We start from the raw sequence: 19,143 nt of genomic DNA, 5'->3' as shown, positions 1-19,143 counted from the left end.
AGTGATGCCCGAATGTTTATCGAAGTTACGATACTATAAGCCCGGAAAACTCATCGACATTATTTATTCGATCTTCATAATAAATTTAAACTATATTTGACTGTGAACTTTGTCATAAATGAATGAAAGACTATGAGGCACAAGTCCCAGAAATATTTTTCAGGAACAGGTTTCATTTGAAACAGAAAATAGAAAAATAATGCTCCTGAAAAATGAAAATATTTGTAATTAGGTACAAGATATGTGCTGCTCCCGTAAAACCACGGGTAACCACCCTGTGTTACGAGAGTCAAGCTTCTTCTCAAAAACATAGACTAAAGTATTTTTGCTGTTAGTCGTTTCATCTTGTCAACTTTCAATTCATTAAGCGATTGAGTCCCAGACGGCATTAATTAATGTCATAACAATTGATTATCTATTGTGTCTAGAATCGCGGAGCTTGAAGGATTAATACAAGTTGTGTCAAAAACTAACATTAGCGTAATTAGGTTATTGGTGCATATTGCTTGACCCTGTAGTTAATTCTATAATTTAATATTGTTTTTTCGGTCGTTTCAGCCAAATGACGTCCTATGCCTCCCAAAGATTTCTTCAACGATCGGCCCTGCACTGCCCATTTTTAAATATCTTATCTTTTAATTGTAACCGGCAACTATCGATAGTTGACTGCCATCTAGCGTCACTAATAGATGTATTTCGCCGGTTCGCGAACCCCCCGGAATGTTTGGCCTCTTAGTTTATTCTATAGCTAACAGAATTCGTATGCCCGCCCGCGGCGGTGCCCGCCTTATTATTACCAACGGATATTTTTCTTCGATCTGTCCCCATGATCGCATGTAATTCTGTGAATTGTTGTGACATTTTATATTATTTGTTTAACGTAGCATAAGGTGGTAGAAGAGAGTATAATAGTGGGCAGCTATTTTGTTCGCAATTAAAACAAACCCTTTTGCCCACTACGTGTACGCATTCAGGCTTGAGAGGTAGTTTGTTCGTTTATGCGTAAAATGTAAGTAATGTAACCATTTACTTTCTAAATTATGGACGCTTTGACTAATTTTATGGTTAGATACAATTTAGATACAACCTAGGGTAATGATTCAACAGCGATACTTGCTTTTTACGATACATTTTAGATAGGTGTTATAGTTATACGAGGGCGGCACTGAAAATTTCGGGAATCAAGGAAGTGAAACAACATTACTATTTAAAAATGTATTTNTGCAATTAAATAGATTTTAATATGACTGGAACAGTGGAAATATTCCATTCCCGATACTTTTAGTGCAGCCCTCGTAGTCTGTTAACAGCCATCTGAGAAACTGAACACCAGCAAGCACCGCAGTTTGCACTTTTGTACGTATAAATGATAAACGACTTAAATAAAAAATATTCACTGCTTAAATATGTATGTAAACCCCTTTGCTTTTACTTGTGTCTGTCTTGTTGGTTGTCCTAAATAAATAAATAAAATATTACATAAAACTGATCGCACGTGCCTCTATGCTGCCACAGAACGAATACGAATTCAACAAAGTAAAAGTATTCCCATCAGCAAGCCGCTGCAAATTCAAATTGTCGCGAACATATTTCTATGCATTTAAAACTAAGTTCGTAAACAGGGGCACAGTAACATAATAATGGAAACGCGCTTGTTAGATTAAAATACGGCGAGCATTCTGCGTCGGGAGCGAGCGCCCCGAGCGACTGTAGGCCTTCGGATTATAGGCGACGTTGAAAAACAAGGGGCCCCTCCGGAATGCAAAGTGGAGGCTTATCTTATAATCATCGAGCGTGTCAAGTTATTAATAAAAATCATATTTCATGAGGTGGTCCCGCTGAAGACGCGCTCCGCATAATACAGCGCCGCCTTTCAACACTCGTCACGTTAATTTTAAAGCTCTAAACTTGTTTGCAACTCGCAAATTGAGCTGATAAATTAATTTATATTATGTATGTAATCATGGTCTCATTTTCACGCCGTATGTAGAGACATGTAGTAGTAGTTTTTTTTTTTATTTCTTCAATAAATATAAATATCTTCTTTAAGAGACAGCCTGGTAGCTCATGTACTGGAGCTCTGTGCCAGCAGATTTGAATCTGACAGAAGCTATAAATTGAAATAATTAGGTACTTTTTTATACTTGTAAACCAAGTACTCGTACCTACCTGTTTAAATATAAGCTCTGATTAGTTTAAAGTAAAATTGGTATGATTTTTGAAACATTTTTTTTTATTATTTGCATATTATTTTTCTAAGTCAGCTATATGTTTTCTATTAGTACTTAGTTACCCGGTAATTTGAAATTATCAATAGCACCTTTTTAAACAATAGAATAATTTTCACCAGTACAAAGACTAACATTTTCTGTCCTATCGCCGAAAGGGCGTCCCTAATAGCCGTGCCCTAGCTAATTTCTGTCAAGCCCTAAATCAACAAGGAAAGGGCCCCATCACGGCGCAAAGTGCTGTAATCTTGCAGATCTCTTGCAAATTATAGTTGGGCAAGTCAAACATACTCAGTGTAACCGTTACAACCCGTAGTCTTGTTTGTGGTTAACTGTGTACTGTGTGTGGAGTTTTCATTGAATATTTGATTGAGGAACTGGAAAGCTACTGTTTTTGCATCTCGTAAACTTGACACACAAATTCACACAATCCACTCAACATAATACAACATATACAGGGTGGAAACGTTAAGTGATCTCACTCGATTATTTATGAACTATACAAGATATCGAAAAACTGATTACTGATTCTGAAAGTGCTTCACAAGCTCTTTCAAACGGTACCACTAATAGGTTACAGAATAAACTGGATCCATTCGAGATTTCAATGTTTCCAGCTTCCATACATTTAGTACAGCCACAGTCATGGCACTCATGCCTTGTTAATATTATAGCAAGTAAAGCCTAAAACCAATGTTTTCCAAGAATAATTTTAAATAAGAAAGCAGTTTACGAGTTCATTTTAAGTGTTTATTATTTAATAAAAAAAATTAACACTTCTATTATTGTTTGACTGGCATACATTTAGTATGGAGGCTGAAAACATTAAATTTTCGGATAGATCCAGTTAATTCTGTAACCTAATATTGGTACCGTTGGATAGAGCTTGTGAAGTACTTTCAGGATTAGTAATCAGTTTTTCGATATCTTGTATAGTTTAGAAATAATCGAATGAGATCACTTATCTTTTCCACCCTGTATAGGCATTAAGAAATGAACTTGATTACGCATCGTATGTATATAAACTTGTGATTTCTGGGGCTACTAATGTGTGCTGGCAAGTTTTGGTTTTTGTTTAGTAGAAAAATAATTTTGATCAGAAAAACGCCTCCTGCCAGTCTAGTGGCTACTCAAAATGCCATGTTTCATTCCTATTACACATACCTATGGTGTCAAGATCATATGTTTTTTTCCAGTGTGTGGTTAGTAAGGTCATTGCAAAAGAAGAGGAATAACTCAAAGTAAAAAAGACGCCACTTTTTAAGACTTTAGATGTAAGTAAAGCTCTATCTATTAAATAATGTCGTATGAGCAACATGGATTGTATGTACGAGTAGTAAGGTATTTAATGCTAACTCTTTATGCAATGCTGCAACGTTACATATTTGCACTAACGGATCTTTGATAAAAAGTGTGCAGCAAACGTTCTTTGTCAACCGCCTCTTTCAATTCATTCAAAATTAATTCCAAATTCATTTTAACTTCACTGTTTTAGCATCTAATTCGTAAACGAAGCACCTCTGCTTGTCTACACCGGGATTAGTTAAATGAAAAGGGACTCACTTTTTGAGTAAAAACATCCCTCGTCCGGCGGGGTGGACCGACTTCGAATGTTTTTAGGGTTCCGTGCCCGAAGGGTAAAAACGGGACCTATTAGTTATTAAGACTTCGCTGTCATTTCTGTCACCAGGCTAGTACCTATCTCATGGGCTCATCCGGGATAGCTAGACAGTTGAAATTCTCAAAGATGATGTATTTATGTTGCCGCTATAACAACAAATACTAAATTCTACAGAATGTTTATTTGATTGTGTATTCACTTTAAAAATAAATAGTTCGATTAAAATAAAATAAATATTAAAGGTTCGGAACCCATCGTGCGTGAGTCCGACTCGCACTTGGCCGGGTTTTTCCTTGCATTTTAAATCATAATAAGTTCACTTTCGGCGCCGCTCTCAGCATAATCAACGCGTAAAATGTTTAAGACATTTTTGTGGCGAAACTTATCATCACAAAGTTTCCGTGGCCTTTGAAATGTTAAGTCTGCTTCTGGCCGTTGTTTTAGCTGCAGTTGTTTTATAAAACGACGCGTTTAGTGCTCGCTCGGAGACTGCAAGTCGTTGCACTCCGTGAAAATATATTGTACTACTACAATATCTCACAAAATGAACGAATAATTTTACGAAGTGCACTCATGTTGGAGTTTTCTTTCAACTCACTTTCAAACAGCTAAAAGACACAAAAAATATATCTTTGTGTAAACCCTGACAACATTTATTTTAATCCTGATATTTAATTTCATTTTGAGAGGTTCGTCCTTTTATAAATCAGAATTTTGCTATCAAACACCAAAAATCTGCGGATAGGTATCACAGCACAAACGTCGGCGACGTCCTTTGAATGGCGATTCCCACGTCGAGCCTAACAGTATCTGGCTTGTAATCTGCTACAAACGATCTGAAAATTGATAAAAAAGCCCTCCCGTTTTTTATTCGTATCTAACCGTTCGGGTCAAAGCGGCGGATTTTAATGGAAGTATAAAAGGGCATCATTTCTGTCCATTAAATGCCTTTTTTATATTTTAAACGTTTGATCCTTTTTTATATTTGCCGTGGCGATGATCCGCGCAGATTGGCCGCTCGTGTTAATTACGACTGTCGGTGCGTCGAGTCCCGGTGGCCCACATTTACAGCGAAATTAACTCATATCGATTGCGATTTCGGTTGTAACAAAGATTTTATGTTAACAAATTTTCATATGAAACGAGTTCGAGTCTACTCGTATACACGGTGAATGAATTTGATGTTACATCAATGGTTATATCAATTATTTGTCGAATAAATTGTTAATGAAATATTTAATTTACAGTTTCTGTGGAGAAGTAGTACCTATTGATTTATCTATATGTATAAAAGAAAGTCGTGTTAGTTACACCACTTATAACTCAAGAACGGCTGAACCGATTTAGCTGAAAATTGTCAGGGAGGTAGTTTAGAGCCAGGAGAAGGACATAGGATACTTTTTATACCGTTCGAAATTAAAAAAAAAGTCTGCTTATTTATTGCCATTAAGGCGGAACAAAGTTCGCCGGGTCAGCTAGTTATTTATAACTAAGACATTAGAAATAAAAGTCCAAAAAGCGAACTTAATGCCAAAAGTAATTCTCTCCTAGTGAACCTTTAGATGAAATAGAGAACCTATAAGCATATAACTCTGAAATATGCTGTCGATGCTGATGGTTATAACCTGAAGCAAAAATGAAAGGGATTGATACAAAAATCTTTCAATTATCTCACCGGCGGGGCGCCCTCAATAATAAATCACGGAGGTGTCGCCAGTCGCAACCCGTTACACGGCGACACTCGGAAAAAATCAAAACGAGGGGATCACAAAATATAATTTCAAATAAAAGTTCAGTCGGCAGCGGTCACAAGTTTCTTAATTAAAACTTACGTCGGACGTCGCAAGGGGAGCGAACTCTGACCCAGAAATAAATAAATAAAGGCGACGAGCACGAGTCGCTCATTTATTTGTCTAAAGGAGTTTCGCTCAGTTCGACGGACGTGTCTCATAACCTCGCCGCTGCAGCCACTTCCCGCCGCACCTCCGATACCCGACTTATCTCTTTAGCGTTTATTTATTGCTACGTGCTACCCCCACAATGTGTAATCATTCTCACAGGTGTTCGTGCGGAACGAGAATCAATATATCGTTTTTGTTTCAGCACTCCATGCTGTACTTCTTCCATCACTACGAGCTCCCGGTGATACTACAGCAGGCCCAACTACAGCACCTGTTACTGAGGACGCATCGAGGCATGGGTATGATGGGTCTCGCCAATATTGCCGCTCTCGCCAGCGGAGCGGCATACCACGACGCACCGGGTGGCACGGGCACTGGCACGCAAGCCACACCCCCCACAACCCAGTCCACTACCCAAACTGTTCAAAACACCGTCCAGTCTACTACGCAAACGTCACCATCTGTCTCCACAGCTCAAACTAACACCACTCATACAGGTGACGTCATATCATCCAGATCAACCTCGACTGAAACTGTCGCAGCAGGCACAAACACAATTTCGTCCGTCGAAAGCGATGACGCGCCTGCTGCTCCTACGATAGATAGCAGAAGCGACAAACACGTTGCAGCAGTCGGTCAAGTTATCAGAATCGAAGAAATCGCAACATTAACAAACCCGAAGGCGATCAGAGAGGGTTCTACCGGCCATTCCACTAGTGTCGGCCTTGAGAATGAGCAGGTCCATTCCTCAAGTGCTGCTCAGGCCGTGAATGTAAGTCCAGTTGAGACCCTGGACCGCAGACGGAACAAAGGCGTCGGCACAGACCAGGGTGATCCCCCCTTACTGCCAGAGCCGTCGGACTCTAGCAGAATCGCTCCCAGAGCCTCGCCCGAGGCCGACGACTTAGATTAACATACAGTACTTCTAATCAATAGTTGCATTCAATATCTATGTATTTTCGAACTTTTGCAGCTTATGTGAAAAGTTATGACGCGTTAGAGTGAAATATTCTATAATAGATACTTAAAACATGGACTTATCTAGTTAAGGAAGATTTGTCGTTAACGTAAGATGGTGGAATCGTCACAATGAAGAATTATACAAAGTGATTTATGTTCCGTACGAGTTATTTTGTAGATAACTTATTTCTGAAAGGTGATTGTAGTGTTTAAGACTATTACTATGCTGCCATTGTAACAGCAATATGTAAATATTTATGTAACAATAAATAAATAATAGAATCTTAAATTGTGTTACATAGAGTTTGTAATATGTTATTTTCATATGCTTTGAGCGCAGACGTGGCAGACTCTTCAGTGATTTAGTTTATTGCAATAAAATATTTTTGTTCATTAATAAGTTTCATTTTTTACCATTTTTTTCTATATTGTGTAGGAACAGGTTGTTAAGAAGAATTTAAGAGAGATTCTTGCTTTCAATATTAAATTCGAGTTTTCCGAAATTAATTTCATGTGTTTTTCTTTGTACTCCTCATACTGAAAATTTTCTTCTAATGTCAGATTATATCACAATAAGTCACAGAGCTTTATTCAATAGTTGTTCAATATGTTGTTATGATACACTTCTCATGATCCTAGGATGTTTCTTTCGTCCCTTAGCGATGTAGCATAGCGATATCGAAATCGCATCTACTATTATTATCTAGTGTTTACAGCTATAATTATGTCAACCTTAGCTGTACACCTTGTACTAAATATCTACATAATATCATATCATGGGTTTGAGTCCCAGCTGATCTCTGAAGTACCTATAGATTTTCTCCAAGATAAAATCATTTTCTTGTCACTACAAGATATCAGATACTACACTCGACATCAAATAAATCGCACCTACCGCGACAAGCACTTTCAAATGTATGCATCCCCACTTCCCACCAATATTGGCACCATTTAAAAGCTTAGTTCTAAACTTCATTTCATTAAAGGAAAGGTTTTTACCCCAAAATTGTGTCTTTAGAAGGATCCAGAGTCACTTCTTCAAAAAATAGGTAGTTACGCTTGAGTCAACTTTTATGGCTATGAAACTGTTAAGTTGGGATTAATCGCTATCAATCTGTTAAAGAGGACACGTGAGATCATTATTTGGTTTTATAACCATAAAAATTGGTCTAATTGATCCCAGAGGTGAGCCCAAAGTGAGGTCTCTTTTCAAGTCACATTTATGGTATATGTTAATCGCTTATTAAGAAATTAAATGTGTTTTTCTTTAAGGATATTTATAGGGCTTTCAAATAACACCAATACTGTTGGGGCACTATGATTGAGTCAGAAGAAAATCTTTAAAGTTCGTGTCGCGGAAGGTGCGGTTTATTTGATGTTGAGTGTAGATCATTTTAGCCACATGATGTCCACTGCTGAACATAGGTTTCCGGGACAATGATTTTCAGATTGGCCGGTTTTAAGAAGCGGCCTATCATATGTGGTGAGTATTGATTGATTCCAAATATATTTTTAAGATAAACATTCTTTTTTATGATTTTGTCATTTTAATATTTCTGTTGTCCTTATGTTTCTCAAATAATAAAAAAAATTGGTGGCATCCAGTAAATAATTTCAGGAAAAGAAGGATTGAAATTTCTCAAATAGCTAACATTCCGCTTAGTGTTGCTTCGGGGCTGAAGAAAAATGAAAGAGGTTTTTCTTTTAAATATTTATTACATTTTGTTTTACATACATTTTATAAATGCCAGACATAACAGTTTTGCTCGATATGAATCTAGGCAGATATTTTTATAAGATTAATCATCAAACAGTGAGAAAAAATTCTGCTATTTATTTTTTCTGACAAAAACAATTCATTTATACAATCTAAATTTAAGTGATAACTTAGTTTATTCATTTATAAGTGTTTACAAAACAAGGCGGTATTACTTTTAGAAACTTTAACATTCTGATAACGCTAAAGTAAAAAAAAAAGGAAATTTTGATTTATGGGGTGTAAACGGAGTAGGGGCTTGAAGGCTGCTATCCAGACTGCTGCAATTGATGTCACCGCCACAGCAAGACAGCATCTGGAAGTAAAAAGGTATTAGTATACAAAAATTAGGTACCGTCAGGCCTTGGCTTCAGTTAATTTTCATTTTACAAAATACAGAATACATTGGAAAGTTAATAACAGTTCAAAGATTTTCTTAAAGCATGAATATTATAATCACATTTTTATTACACATCAAATAATTATGTAATTTTAAAATTATTATTATTTTATAATTCAATCACATATTAAATTAACTGATTAACCGAGTCCTGACTTATTTGAATGAGACAATACATAATCATCATTATTACTTATCAGCCTCCTAAGGCTGTCACTAAAAGTATCAATCAATATAAGTTTAAATATTGGAAATTACAATCACAGGCTTGAATTTATGAAGTTTTTTAAGTGTGGTTTCAGAATACAAACCTTACCTACTGCTAGAACACACATCGAACCTAAACACTTTTATGTACGTATCATGCAGAGTTATTGGTTACAACATTTCTAAATGACACTACCTTTTACTTAGGCTGAGTTGCACCACCTAACTTTGACCGTAACTATAACGATAACCGGTGTTTTTTGTATGGAGTTTTACAGATTTTTGGCGTTTGTCAAAGTTAAAGTAAGATGGTGCAACCCAGCCTTAAATATCTATTGTTAATTTCCAAGATAGGTACATTTCTTCAACTGCTAGCAGCATTCTCTGGAACCCTATCATTCATCCGGAGGTAGTTCAGCAATATTCAATTATTGTGAAAAAAAACCGGCCAAGTGCGAGTCGGGCTCGCGCNATTTCCTCATTTCTGATTCGATCTCGCAAAGAAACACCAAGCATAGCCCTCTCCATAGCACGCTGTGCAACTTTGAGCTTCTGTATAAGGCCTATAATGAGAGGCCACGTTTCCGAGCCATAAGTTATCACTGGTAGCACACATTGATTGTAGACTTTCGTCTTCAGGCATTGGGGTATTTTGGACGAAAAGATGTTAGTTACGTAGATAAATACCTATCCTATACTAGATCATTTTAGCCACATGATGTCCACTGCTGAACATAGGCTTTCGTGACAATGATTTTCAGATTAGCCGGTTTTAAGAAGCGGCCTATCATTTGTGGTGAGTATTGATTCCAAATATATTTTTAAGATAAACATTCTTTATTATGATTTTGTCATTTTAATATTTCTGTTGTCTTTATGTTTCTCAAATAATAAAGAAATTGGTGGCATCCAGGAAATAATTTCAGGGAAAGAAGGATTGAAATTTCTCAAATAGCTAACATTCCGCTTAGTGTTGCTTCGGGGCTGAAGAAAAATGAAAGAGGTTTTTCTTTTAAATATTTATTACATTTTGTTTTACATACATTTTATAAATGCCAGACATAACAGTTTTGCTCGATATAAATTTAGGTAGGCATTTTCAAATAAGATTAATCGTCAAACAGTTGCTATTTCTTTTTCCTGTTAAAAACATTACATTTATACAATCATAATTATGAATATTTTGTGATCTATACTAATTTTTAGTGTTATACAAAACAAGGCGGTATTACTTTTAGAAACTTTAACATTCTGATAACGCTAAAACAAAAATAAAAGAAAAAATTGATTGATGGGGTTTTGACGGAGTAGTGGCTTGAATACTGCCGTCCAGCCTGCTCCAATGGGTGTCACCACCACAGCAAGACAGCACCTGGAAGTAAAAAGGTATTAGTATGCAATCAAAACCATCAGGTCCTCGGGATCAGTTAGTTTTTATTTCACAAAAGAAAAAAATACATTGGAGAAACTTGATATTATCTGTATAAAGATTTTCTCAAAGTATCAATATTATTTATTATAATCAAACAACATTTCTTATACCAAAACAAAATGATTATATAATTTGAAAATTATTATTATTTTATAAATCAATCACATATTAAATTAACTGATTATTCGAGTCCTGATTTATTAGAATGAGACAATTTATAATCATAATTATTATTTATCAGCCTCTAAGGCTTGTATTCTGAATGATAAATAAGTATGAATATTGGAAATTACAATCACAGGCTTGAATCTATGATTGAGTTTGAATAAGTTTTAAATGTTGTTTCAAAATACAAGCCTTACACGTAGCTTCCATAGAACCTAAACACTTTATTATGTACGTATCATGCAAAGTTATTAGTGACAACATTTCTAAATGACACTACCTTTTGAATATTTAGGCTGGGTTACACCATCTTCCTTTAACTTTAACAAACGTCAAAAATCTGTCGAAACTCCTTACAAAAAACACCGGTTATCTTTATAGTTACTGTTAAAGTTAGAAGGTGCAACTCTGCCTAGTATTGTTAATTTCCAAGATACACTTCTGCAACTGCTAGCAGCATACACTGGAACCCTATCATTATTTTGAAGGTACAGCAAAAAAGTATTACAATATCGCACAATATTAAGTAGGTACACTTTTCAGGTGATGTGATTCAAATCTTATTACTTTCAGGCAATCAGTGTAGAACATTTATTATAGCTACTATTTCAAAATACGTATGACCATCTACTTAGATCTACTAGTAACATCAATATTACATACATTTAAATACATTTAACTGTCACCTTTGGTGTTGACCTGTGAAATTGTCGTCTTGTAGGTAAAATGTGAAAAACGCTATTTTAACCGACTTCGACAAAAGGAGGAGGTTCTCAATTCGGTTGGTATATTTTTTTTCAGTAAAATAAAAATGACTGGAGGAGTTATTGAACAAGGTTCGTTCATAATAATTTGCAACATTTCGACAATTTCACAAGCAAGCACATTTTATACAGATCTAATTCTACATTAGCTCTAGGAGCTACTGTTGTTTTCTCCTCTATCAGGATACGTGTACCTCACAGATCGTGATAGAAGACAATCGCCACATCCCCCTGACTTGATTGAAGATACTGATGCTTTTTTCCTTGTCAGCTACGTGTATTCTCAAGCAATAACATCTCACAATGTGTGTTAATTCCCCAAGAATACGCGTGACCTTCAAGTAATGGTTATCTTCTTTCTTCTCCGTCTTCTTTCTTCTAGAGCGTTCCCAATTCGAGAGGTGTACTGAGAGGCGATGTACCTTACAGGTCGTCCGATAGCGCGTCGCGGATTCGCTTGCTACTGAACAAACTGTCGTACATTACCTTCCAAATAACCTCTCGAATAAGGAAGCACAGATCTGGCAAACAACACTCAATTGTTGAACTGGAGAACCGTTTATTATAAACGATCCACTTTGGAAATCAAGTGTGTTCAATAATCGCACGCTGTTTCGACACAGATCTGGATACACCACATACGTGCAACAGTTCATACAAATACTAAATCCAGTCAGGTCCAGCCAGCCAGATCAGGTTATTGATTTTAATCCTTGCCGCATTACCCAAAGCCATGTGTATCAACATTCAACACACCTCTTTGATGTCGACCCAAATTTAAAGCTATTTGCACTGATAAATTATCGCATTTGCGGCAAGGATTTAAATCATGTTACAGACAGATAATATACTAAATTACACATTGTTCATTCATAAAACGTCAAAATAAAAATAAATCATAATTAAAACATAAATGAAAAATCTAAATAATACAGCAACATAACCAACACAAATGACAGCACATTCATAAAGGAAAGCACTCAATCAATATTTGTTTCTACTTATCTATTTCCGTAGTCGAACTCGCAAGAAGGGCACTGGACTAATCGCAGGGTCTGTTGCGGGGGCACGAACCGGTAATCCGGACAACCGGGCCGTCCGGTAATCCGGCAGCCGGGTCCGGACGCCGGACATCGCTGGATTACTGCAACGAAACAAGCACTGATTGTCGAGATTAAACGATGCTACGGGATTTGTTGTTTGATGCACCTGGGTGTTTGTGCGGATTTCAGTGATATCCGTAGTTCGCGCTTTTGTAGCGCTATTATGCAATCATAAGCGTCTAAACGGATTTATGAAATTAACTGAATTGTTATAGCAATAAATTTGAGAAATTAGTGAGAATATGAACCTTGATTTAACCTATTTAAAATTGTTCTATGATGTTAGTTAATATTAACATAGGAACACACGACTGTGTGTGATCATAATTTTAAATAATATTTAATTCATTATTTAAATCCATTCGTGTTGAGTGACAAACAAATCCATAGCTAGCATAAAAATATTTTATTCTAAAAAAAAACGTATCATAAATATACAATAACCAACAATTCGCTCTTGAGAAGTCGCGATAAAAACGTATCAGTGACAGTATTTTCTGATCCAAAATCGATAAAACTAAATCCCACTTTACATTAACCTATCACGTGCCGATTTCCACAAAGCGGCACTAACAAAAGACACTACTTTTACAGCTTGTAAAGGTGTTAGACCTTTTAGGGTTGCCAACAATCGGATATCAAACGGTCCCCGATAGGGTTTATCCGGTTATCTGGCCTTTGATCCGGGTCTTTGATGTGCCGCCTTTGTGCACCCCTAACCTGAGAGGGAAGATACTCCAAGACAGTATTAGTAGCCTGTTAAAGGTTTTGTCAAGCTTTTGCTACGTGGATAGTTTAATATCGAGTAAGTTTTTAATAATGTTATTTTCTTGTCTGTTAGAGACAGAAAAATAAAGATTGCAATGCAGATGCAAATATTGGAATTTAACTTGTACTTGTAGAGGCTTGCTTATTTAACAGCAATTATTCAGAAACGTAGTTTGTGAAGATCATTAGGCTCTATGAAAGATGTGACCATAGACTCAATTTGTAGAGTCATTAGCAATGTGGGTAGTTTGAAAAGTTTTCTAAGTCCTTCTAATAAAATTGTGTATCAATTTAAATTCAAAGTGCAAAGAAGCTTCTGGCGAAAAGTTACCAAAACTGCAAATAGTTGTTGCGAATAGCTACCAAATGTATCTGTTAAACATGTATTATGTTACACATTCCTATATTCGGTAATAATCTTGTCAAAATTGTAGTGTGTGCCTTCAGCAGTGAACATGAAGTGTGATGTGTGCCTTCAGCCGTGAACATGAAGTGTGATGTGTGCCTTCAGCAGTTAACATGAAGTGTGATGTGTGCCTTCAGCCGTGAACATAAGTGTGATGTGTGCCTTCAGCAGTTAACATGAAGTGTGATGTGTGCCTTCAGCAGTGAACATGAATTGTGATGTGTGCCTTCAGCAGTGAACATAAAGTGTAGTGTGTGGTGGTGTGCAAGAAGAAAATGCATAACGAAGGAGCTACGGAGGCACGGGTATACTGCACATTGTCATAGTAAGGTAAGTGATTTTATTATATTGTTTTAGATTTGATTGCAAAGAGACCATGAAGTTACTTCATTAGTAGCAAGACTTTTGTATCCAGAAACGACTAAAAGCACCCGCATTTATTACATCCCCAAGGGAAAGTTTTATAGAAATTAACATAGGCCAGTAAATCGCACATACCTACTATGCATAAATTTTAGGTCTTATAAAATTATGGAAGGCAGTTATAGTTAGATAGTACCTGTTGAACGGTGGATACTACCACCTCAGTAAATATCTTTTGCCTATCTTATTGAAACATTGTTTCAAGCACTGAGACTGAAACGTTACATAAGTAGCCATAAATAGTTTAGCTGTTACACCTAGGCTATAATAATTTTTAACAAGCTTATTGTTATTGAAATTATTTTTTAGTATAAAGGAGAATTTATTAGAATTTCAAGATCACAATAAAAATCTGGTTGTATCCACTCTACACAGGTCCTATCAGCCACCACACCACATACGTTCAATGGACCATTTACATAATGCTACATGCGGTAACATTCACTTACAATACAACCCGGATCTACCATTCAATTCCCCTGCAACTGAATTCAGATCGAAAACCAAAAGCAATAGGTCGAAAGTAGATTACTAGAGAACACAACAGACACCCGGTATGCCATTGTGGCAGTAGATCGAAAATAAAGGTACCTACAATGAAAATGGAATAGAGATTTTTTTTTTAGAATTAGTACGAGTTTTATGAAAAATGTGTAATGAGTTTAATTTGAAAAAGAATTTCGAATTCTAAATTCGAATTTGAATAGTTTTGAAGATGGTCCGTTTCTAAAAAACCAAAAAAAGTATAAATTAAATACTGGCTGGAAAATGCATATGACAGAGAAGACTTCTACCAAAAAGTTAGGACCTAAAAAACAATCAAATAATTTGTTGCACGGATGCAGGGTTTAACTTTTCGGATACGAATCATCGAAATCTCTTTCCAATCGATTGTGGAACATCGGAACATTTGTTCCAGACCCCGTGTGTTGGTAATCGTGATTGTTTATTGTTTTCACTGTCAAAGTAAAATGCAAGTTATTCGCGGCGCAGCGATAAAAATAAACTATGGCCATCGTTTTCGTGTTACGTTCAACGTTTACAAATGCTCCGTTTTTCTGTAAAAAATTTTGATTTATTGAAACATTACGGCTTAGTAAATACCGTATTTGAGGGGGGGTATTAAATAAGTAGGTACCTTATTCCCAATTGAGTTCAATGAGAAACTATTTTAAGACCGTTAATCTAAAACGACGCCGAAATTTCGATTAAACAGGATGATTGACTTTATACCTATTTAAATATTTAGATTGACTAGGTACAAACTTCTGTTTCTTCTTCAGTGAGGAATTCTATATTTTTTATCACTTATTATTAAGACCCTAAAACTCTATATGCAATACGTACATAGCATATTATAACAGCATCATGAAACATAGTATACAATGAAAAACCCTGTCAAACGGTATTTATAACAAAACGCCCTACATATTAATTAACCGNTCCGGTAACCCGGCAGCCGGGTCCGGACGCCGGACATCGCTGGATTACTGCAACGAAACAAGCACTGATTGTCGAGATTAAACGATGCTACGGGATTTGTTGTTTGATGCACCTGGGTGTTTGTGCGGATTTCAGTGATATCCGTAGTTCGCGCTTTTGTTGCGCTATTATGCAATCATAAGCGTCTAAAAGGGTTTATTAAATTAACTGAATTGTTATAGCAATAAATTTGAGACTAGTGAGAATATGAACCTTGATTTAACCTATTTAAAATTGTTTTGTTTTTAGTTCATATCAACATAGGAACTCGTGCCATACTCGACTGTGTGATTATAACTTTAAAGAATTTTCAATTTAAATCCATTCAGGTATTGAGCGACAAACAAAATCCATAGCTAGCAGCATCATAAAAACATTTTATCCTAAAAAAAAAAATCATAAATATACAATAACCAACACTTCACTCTTAAGAATTAGCAATAAAATCGTATCAGTAGCAGTATTTTCCGCACCAAAATCGATAAAACTAAATCCCACTTTACATTAACCCATCACGTGCCGATTTCCACAAAGCGGCACTAACAAACGACACTAACAGCTTGTAAAGGTGTTAGACCTTTTAGGGTTGCCAACAATCGGATATCAAACGGTCCCCGATAGGGTTTATCCGGTTATCTGGCCTTTGATCCGGGCCTTTGATGTGCCGCCTTTGTGCACCCCTAACCTGAGAGGGAAGATACTCCAAGACACTATTAGTAGCCTGTTAAAGGTTTTGTCAAGCTTTTGCTACGTGGATACTTTAATATCGAGTACGTTTTTAATTTAATGTTATTTTCTTGTCTGTTAGAGACAAAGATAAATAAAGATTGCAATGCAGATGCAAATATTGGAATTTAACTTGTACTTGTAGAAGCTTGCTTATTTAACAGCAATTATTTAGAAACGTACTTTGTGAAGATCATTAGGCTCTATGAAAGATGTGACCATAGACTCAATTTGTAGAGTCATTAGCAATGTGGGTAGTTTGAAAAGCTTTCTAAGTCCTTCTAATAAAATTGTGTATCAATTTAAATTCAAAGTGCAAAAAAGCTTCTGGCGAAAAGTTACCAAAACTGCAAATAGTTGTTGCGAATAGCTACCAACTGTATCTGTGAAATATTTAAACATATTCCTATATTCGTTAATAATCTTGTGGAAATTGTAGTGTGTGCGTTCAGCAGTGAACATGAAATGTGGTGTGTGCCTTCAGCAGTGAACATGAAATGTTATGTGTGCCTTCAGCGGTGAACATGAAATGTGGTGTGTGCCTTCAGCAGTGAACATGAAGTGTAATGTGTGCTTTCAGCAGTGAACATGAAATGTGACGTGTGCCTTCAGCAGTGAACATGAAGTAGTGTGTGGTGGTGGGTGTGCAAGAAGAAAATTCATAACGAAGGAGTTACGGAGGCTCGGGTAAACTGCATTGTCTTATTTAAGGTAAGTGATTTTATTATATCTTATTGTTTAAGATTTGATTGCAAAGAGACCATTGAAGTTGAGTTAAATAAATGCATAATCATATCCACTCCAGTAGTAGCAAGACTTATATCCAGAAACAACTAAAAGCACACGCATTTAACACACTTCAAGGGAAAGTTTAAAATAGAGGTTAACATAGGTCAGTTAGTAAATCGAGTGAAATCCCACGTTCGGTCAGCAAAAAATGCAGCTCTTATATAATATGGAAGGCAGTTATAGTTAAATACTTAGTACCTGTTAAACAGTGGATACTACCACTTCAGTAAATATATTTCTTATTGAAACATAATAATATTGTTTCAAGCACTGAGACTGAAACGTTACATAAGATTATTAATTTGTTTATTTGTATGCTATTATGAGTCTATTAAAATATATCTATAGAAAATGTCAAGATAGATGAGGTTAAAACAGTTTAGTTCTTACACCAAGGCTATAATTTTTAACTCGATAACTTAAGCTTGTTATTGAAATTAATTATTTGTAAAAAACATATTTGAATTTCAATAAATCTGGTAGTATCCACTCTACACAGGTCCTATCAGACACCACATACGTTAAATGGACCATTTACATAATGCTACACGCGGTAACATTCACTTACAATACAACCCGGATCTACCATTCAATTCCCCTGCAACTGAATTCAGATCGAAAACCAAAAGCTAAAGGTCGAAAGTAGATTACTAGAGAACACAACAGACACCCGGTATGCCATTGTGGCAGTAGACCGGAAATAAAGGTTACACTGAAAATCGAATGGAGATTTTAGAATTAGTGCGAGTTTTATGAAAAATGTGTAATGAGTTTCGTTTGAAAGTGAATTTCGAATTCTAAATTCGAATTTGAATAGTTTTGAAGATGGTTTGTCCTGTTAAATCGTTAATAAAAAAAAACTAAAAATGTATAAATTAAATACTGGCATGAAAATGCATATGACAGAAGATTTCTACCAAAAAGATAGGACCTAAAAACAATGAAATAATTTGGTGCACGGATGCAGGGTTTAACTTTTCGGATACGAATCATCGAAATCTCTTTCCAATCGATTGTGGAACATCGGAACATTTGTTCCAGACCCCGTGTGTTGGTAATCGTGATTGTTTATTGTTTTCACTGTCAAAGTAAAATGCAAGTTATTCGCGGCGCAACGATAAAAATAAACTATGGCCATCGTTTTCGTGTTACGTTCAACGTTTACAAATGCTCCGTTTTTCTGTAAAAAAATTTGATTTATTTTGTAAAGTTTTTGAAACATTACGGCTTAGTTAATACCGTGTATTTGAGGAAGGTATTAAATAAGTAGGTACCTTAGTCCTAATTGAGTTCAATGAGAAACTATTTTAAGACCGTTAATCTAAAACGATGCCGAAATTTCGATTAAACGCGAGGATTGACTTTATACCTATTTAAATATTTAGATTGACTACAAACTTCAGTTTCTTCTTCAGTGAGGAATTCTATATTTTTTATCACTTATTATTAAGACCCTAAAACTCAATATGCAATACGTACCTAGCATATTATAACAGCATCATGAAGCATAGTATACAATGAAAAACCCTGTCAAACTGTATTTATAAAAAAACGCCCTACATATTAATTAACCGCAAAATCGCCTACATTTCGTAACATTGCATGCCTCAAACAATTGTTCAGGGGTATTAATATTTCCAAAGGGCCCCTATTTTTCCGCGCTATTATATCTGAAAGCTTCGTTTGCCCGCTTACAATTCGTCCTGGGGCGTGCGGTCGCCACAAAGCAAAATTAATTTTAAAATACACCGAAAGAAATTAACTTTAGCGAGGGAAGGTGAAGTTCCGAGGGCACTTGGAGACTTGGAAATAATAAAAAGAGCCGCCCGGGGACAAACGTAGTTCCGCTGTGACCACAATCGTCGGTAATGGTCTGTCTCAAACTTATATGGGACTTTTGATGGGTCTTGTGGAATTGAAACTGTGATGTATGATTTTAGTCAGTTTCTGCTAACGAATTCACGTGTGGCTTGTGATTGTCATCACGCACTAGTTAATTGTAAGTGTTAGTG

At 35.9% G+C, this 19,143-nt stretch overlaps 1 protein-coding gene across 3 annotated transcripts in view; it reads left to right on the top strand.

The window, feature by feature from the left end:
- LOC114362863 (uncharacterized) overlaps positions 1-7,103 on the top strand; it is a 127,587-nt gene extending 120,484 nt beyond the window's left edge. For all 3 annotated transcript variants that reach the window (XM_028318426.1, XM_028318424.1, XM_028318425.1), the window contains exon 11: positions 5,953-7,103. In XM_028318426.1, coding sequence (XP_028174227.1) covers positions 5,953-6,663 — 711 coding nt within the window. In that variant the 3' untranslated portion in view covers positions 6,664-7,103. The remainder of the gene's footprint in view (positions 1-5,952) is intronic.
- Positions 7,104-19,143: the final 12,040 nt, after the last annotated feature.

The sequence above is a fragment of the Ostrinia furnacalis genome, unplaced genomic scaffold, assembly GCF_004193835.3.
Source record: "Ostrinia furnacalis isolate ACB-3 unplaced genomic scaffold, ASM419383v2 OfSCF6844, whole genome shotgun sequence".
Lineage (NCBI taxonomy): Eukaryota > Metazoa > Arthropoda > Insecta > Lepidoptera > Crambidae > Ostrinia > Ostrinia furnacalis.
This window is presented reverse-complemented; position numbering and strand designations above follow the sequence as displayed.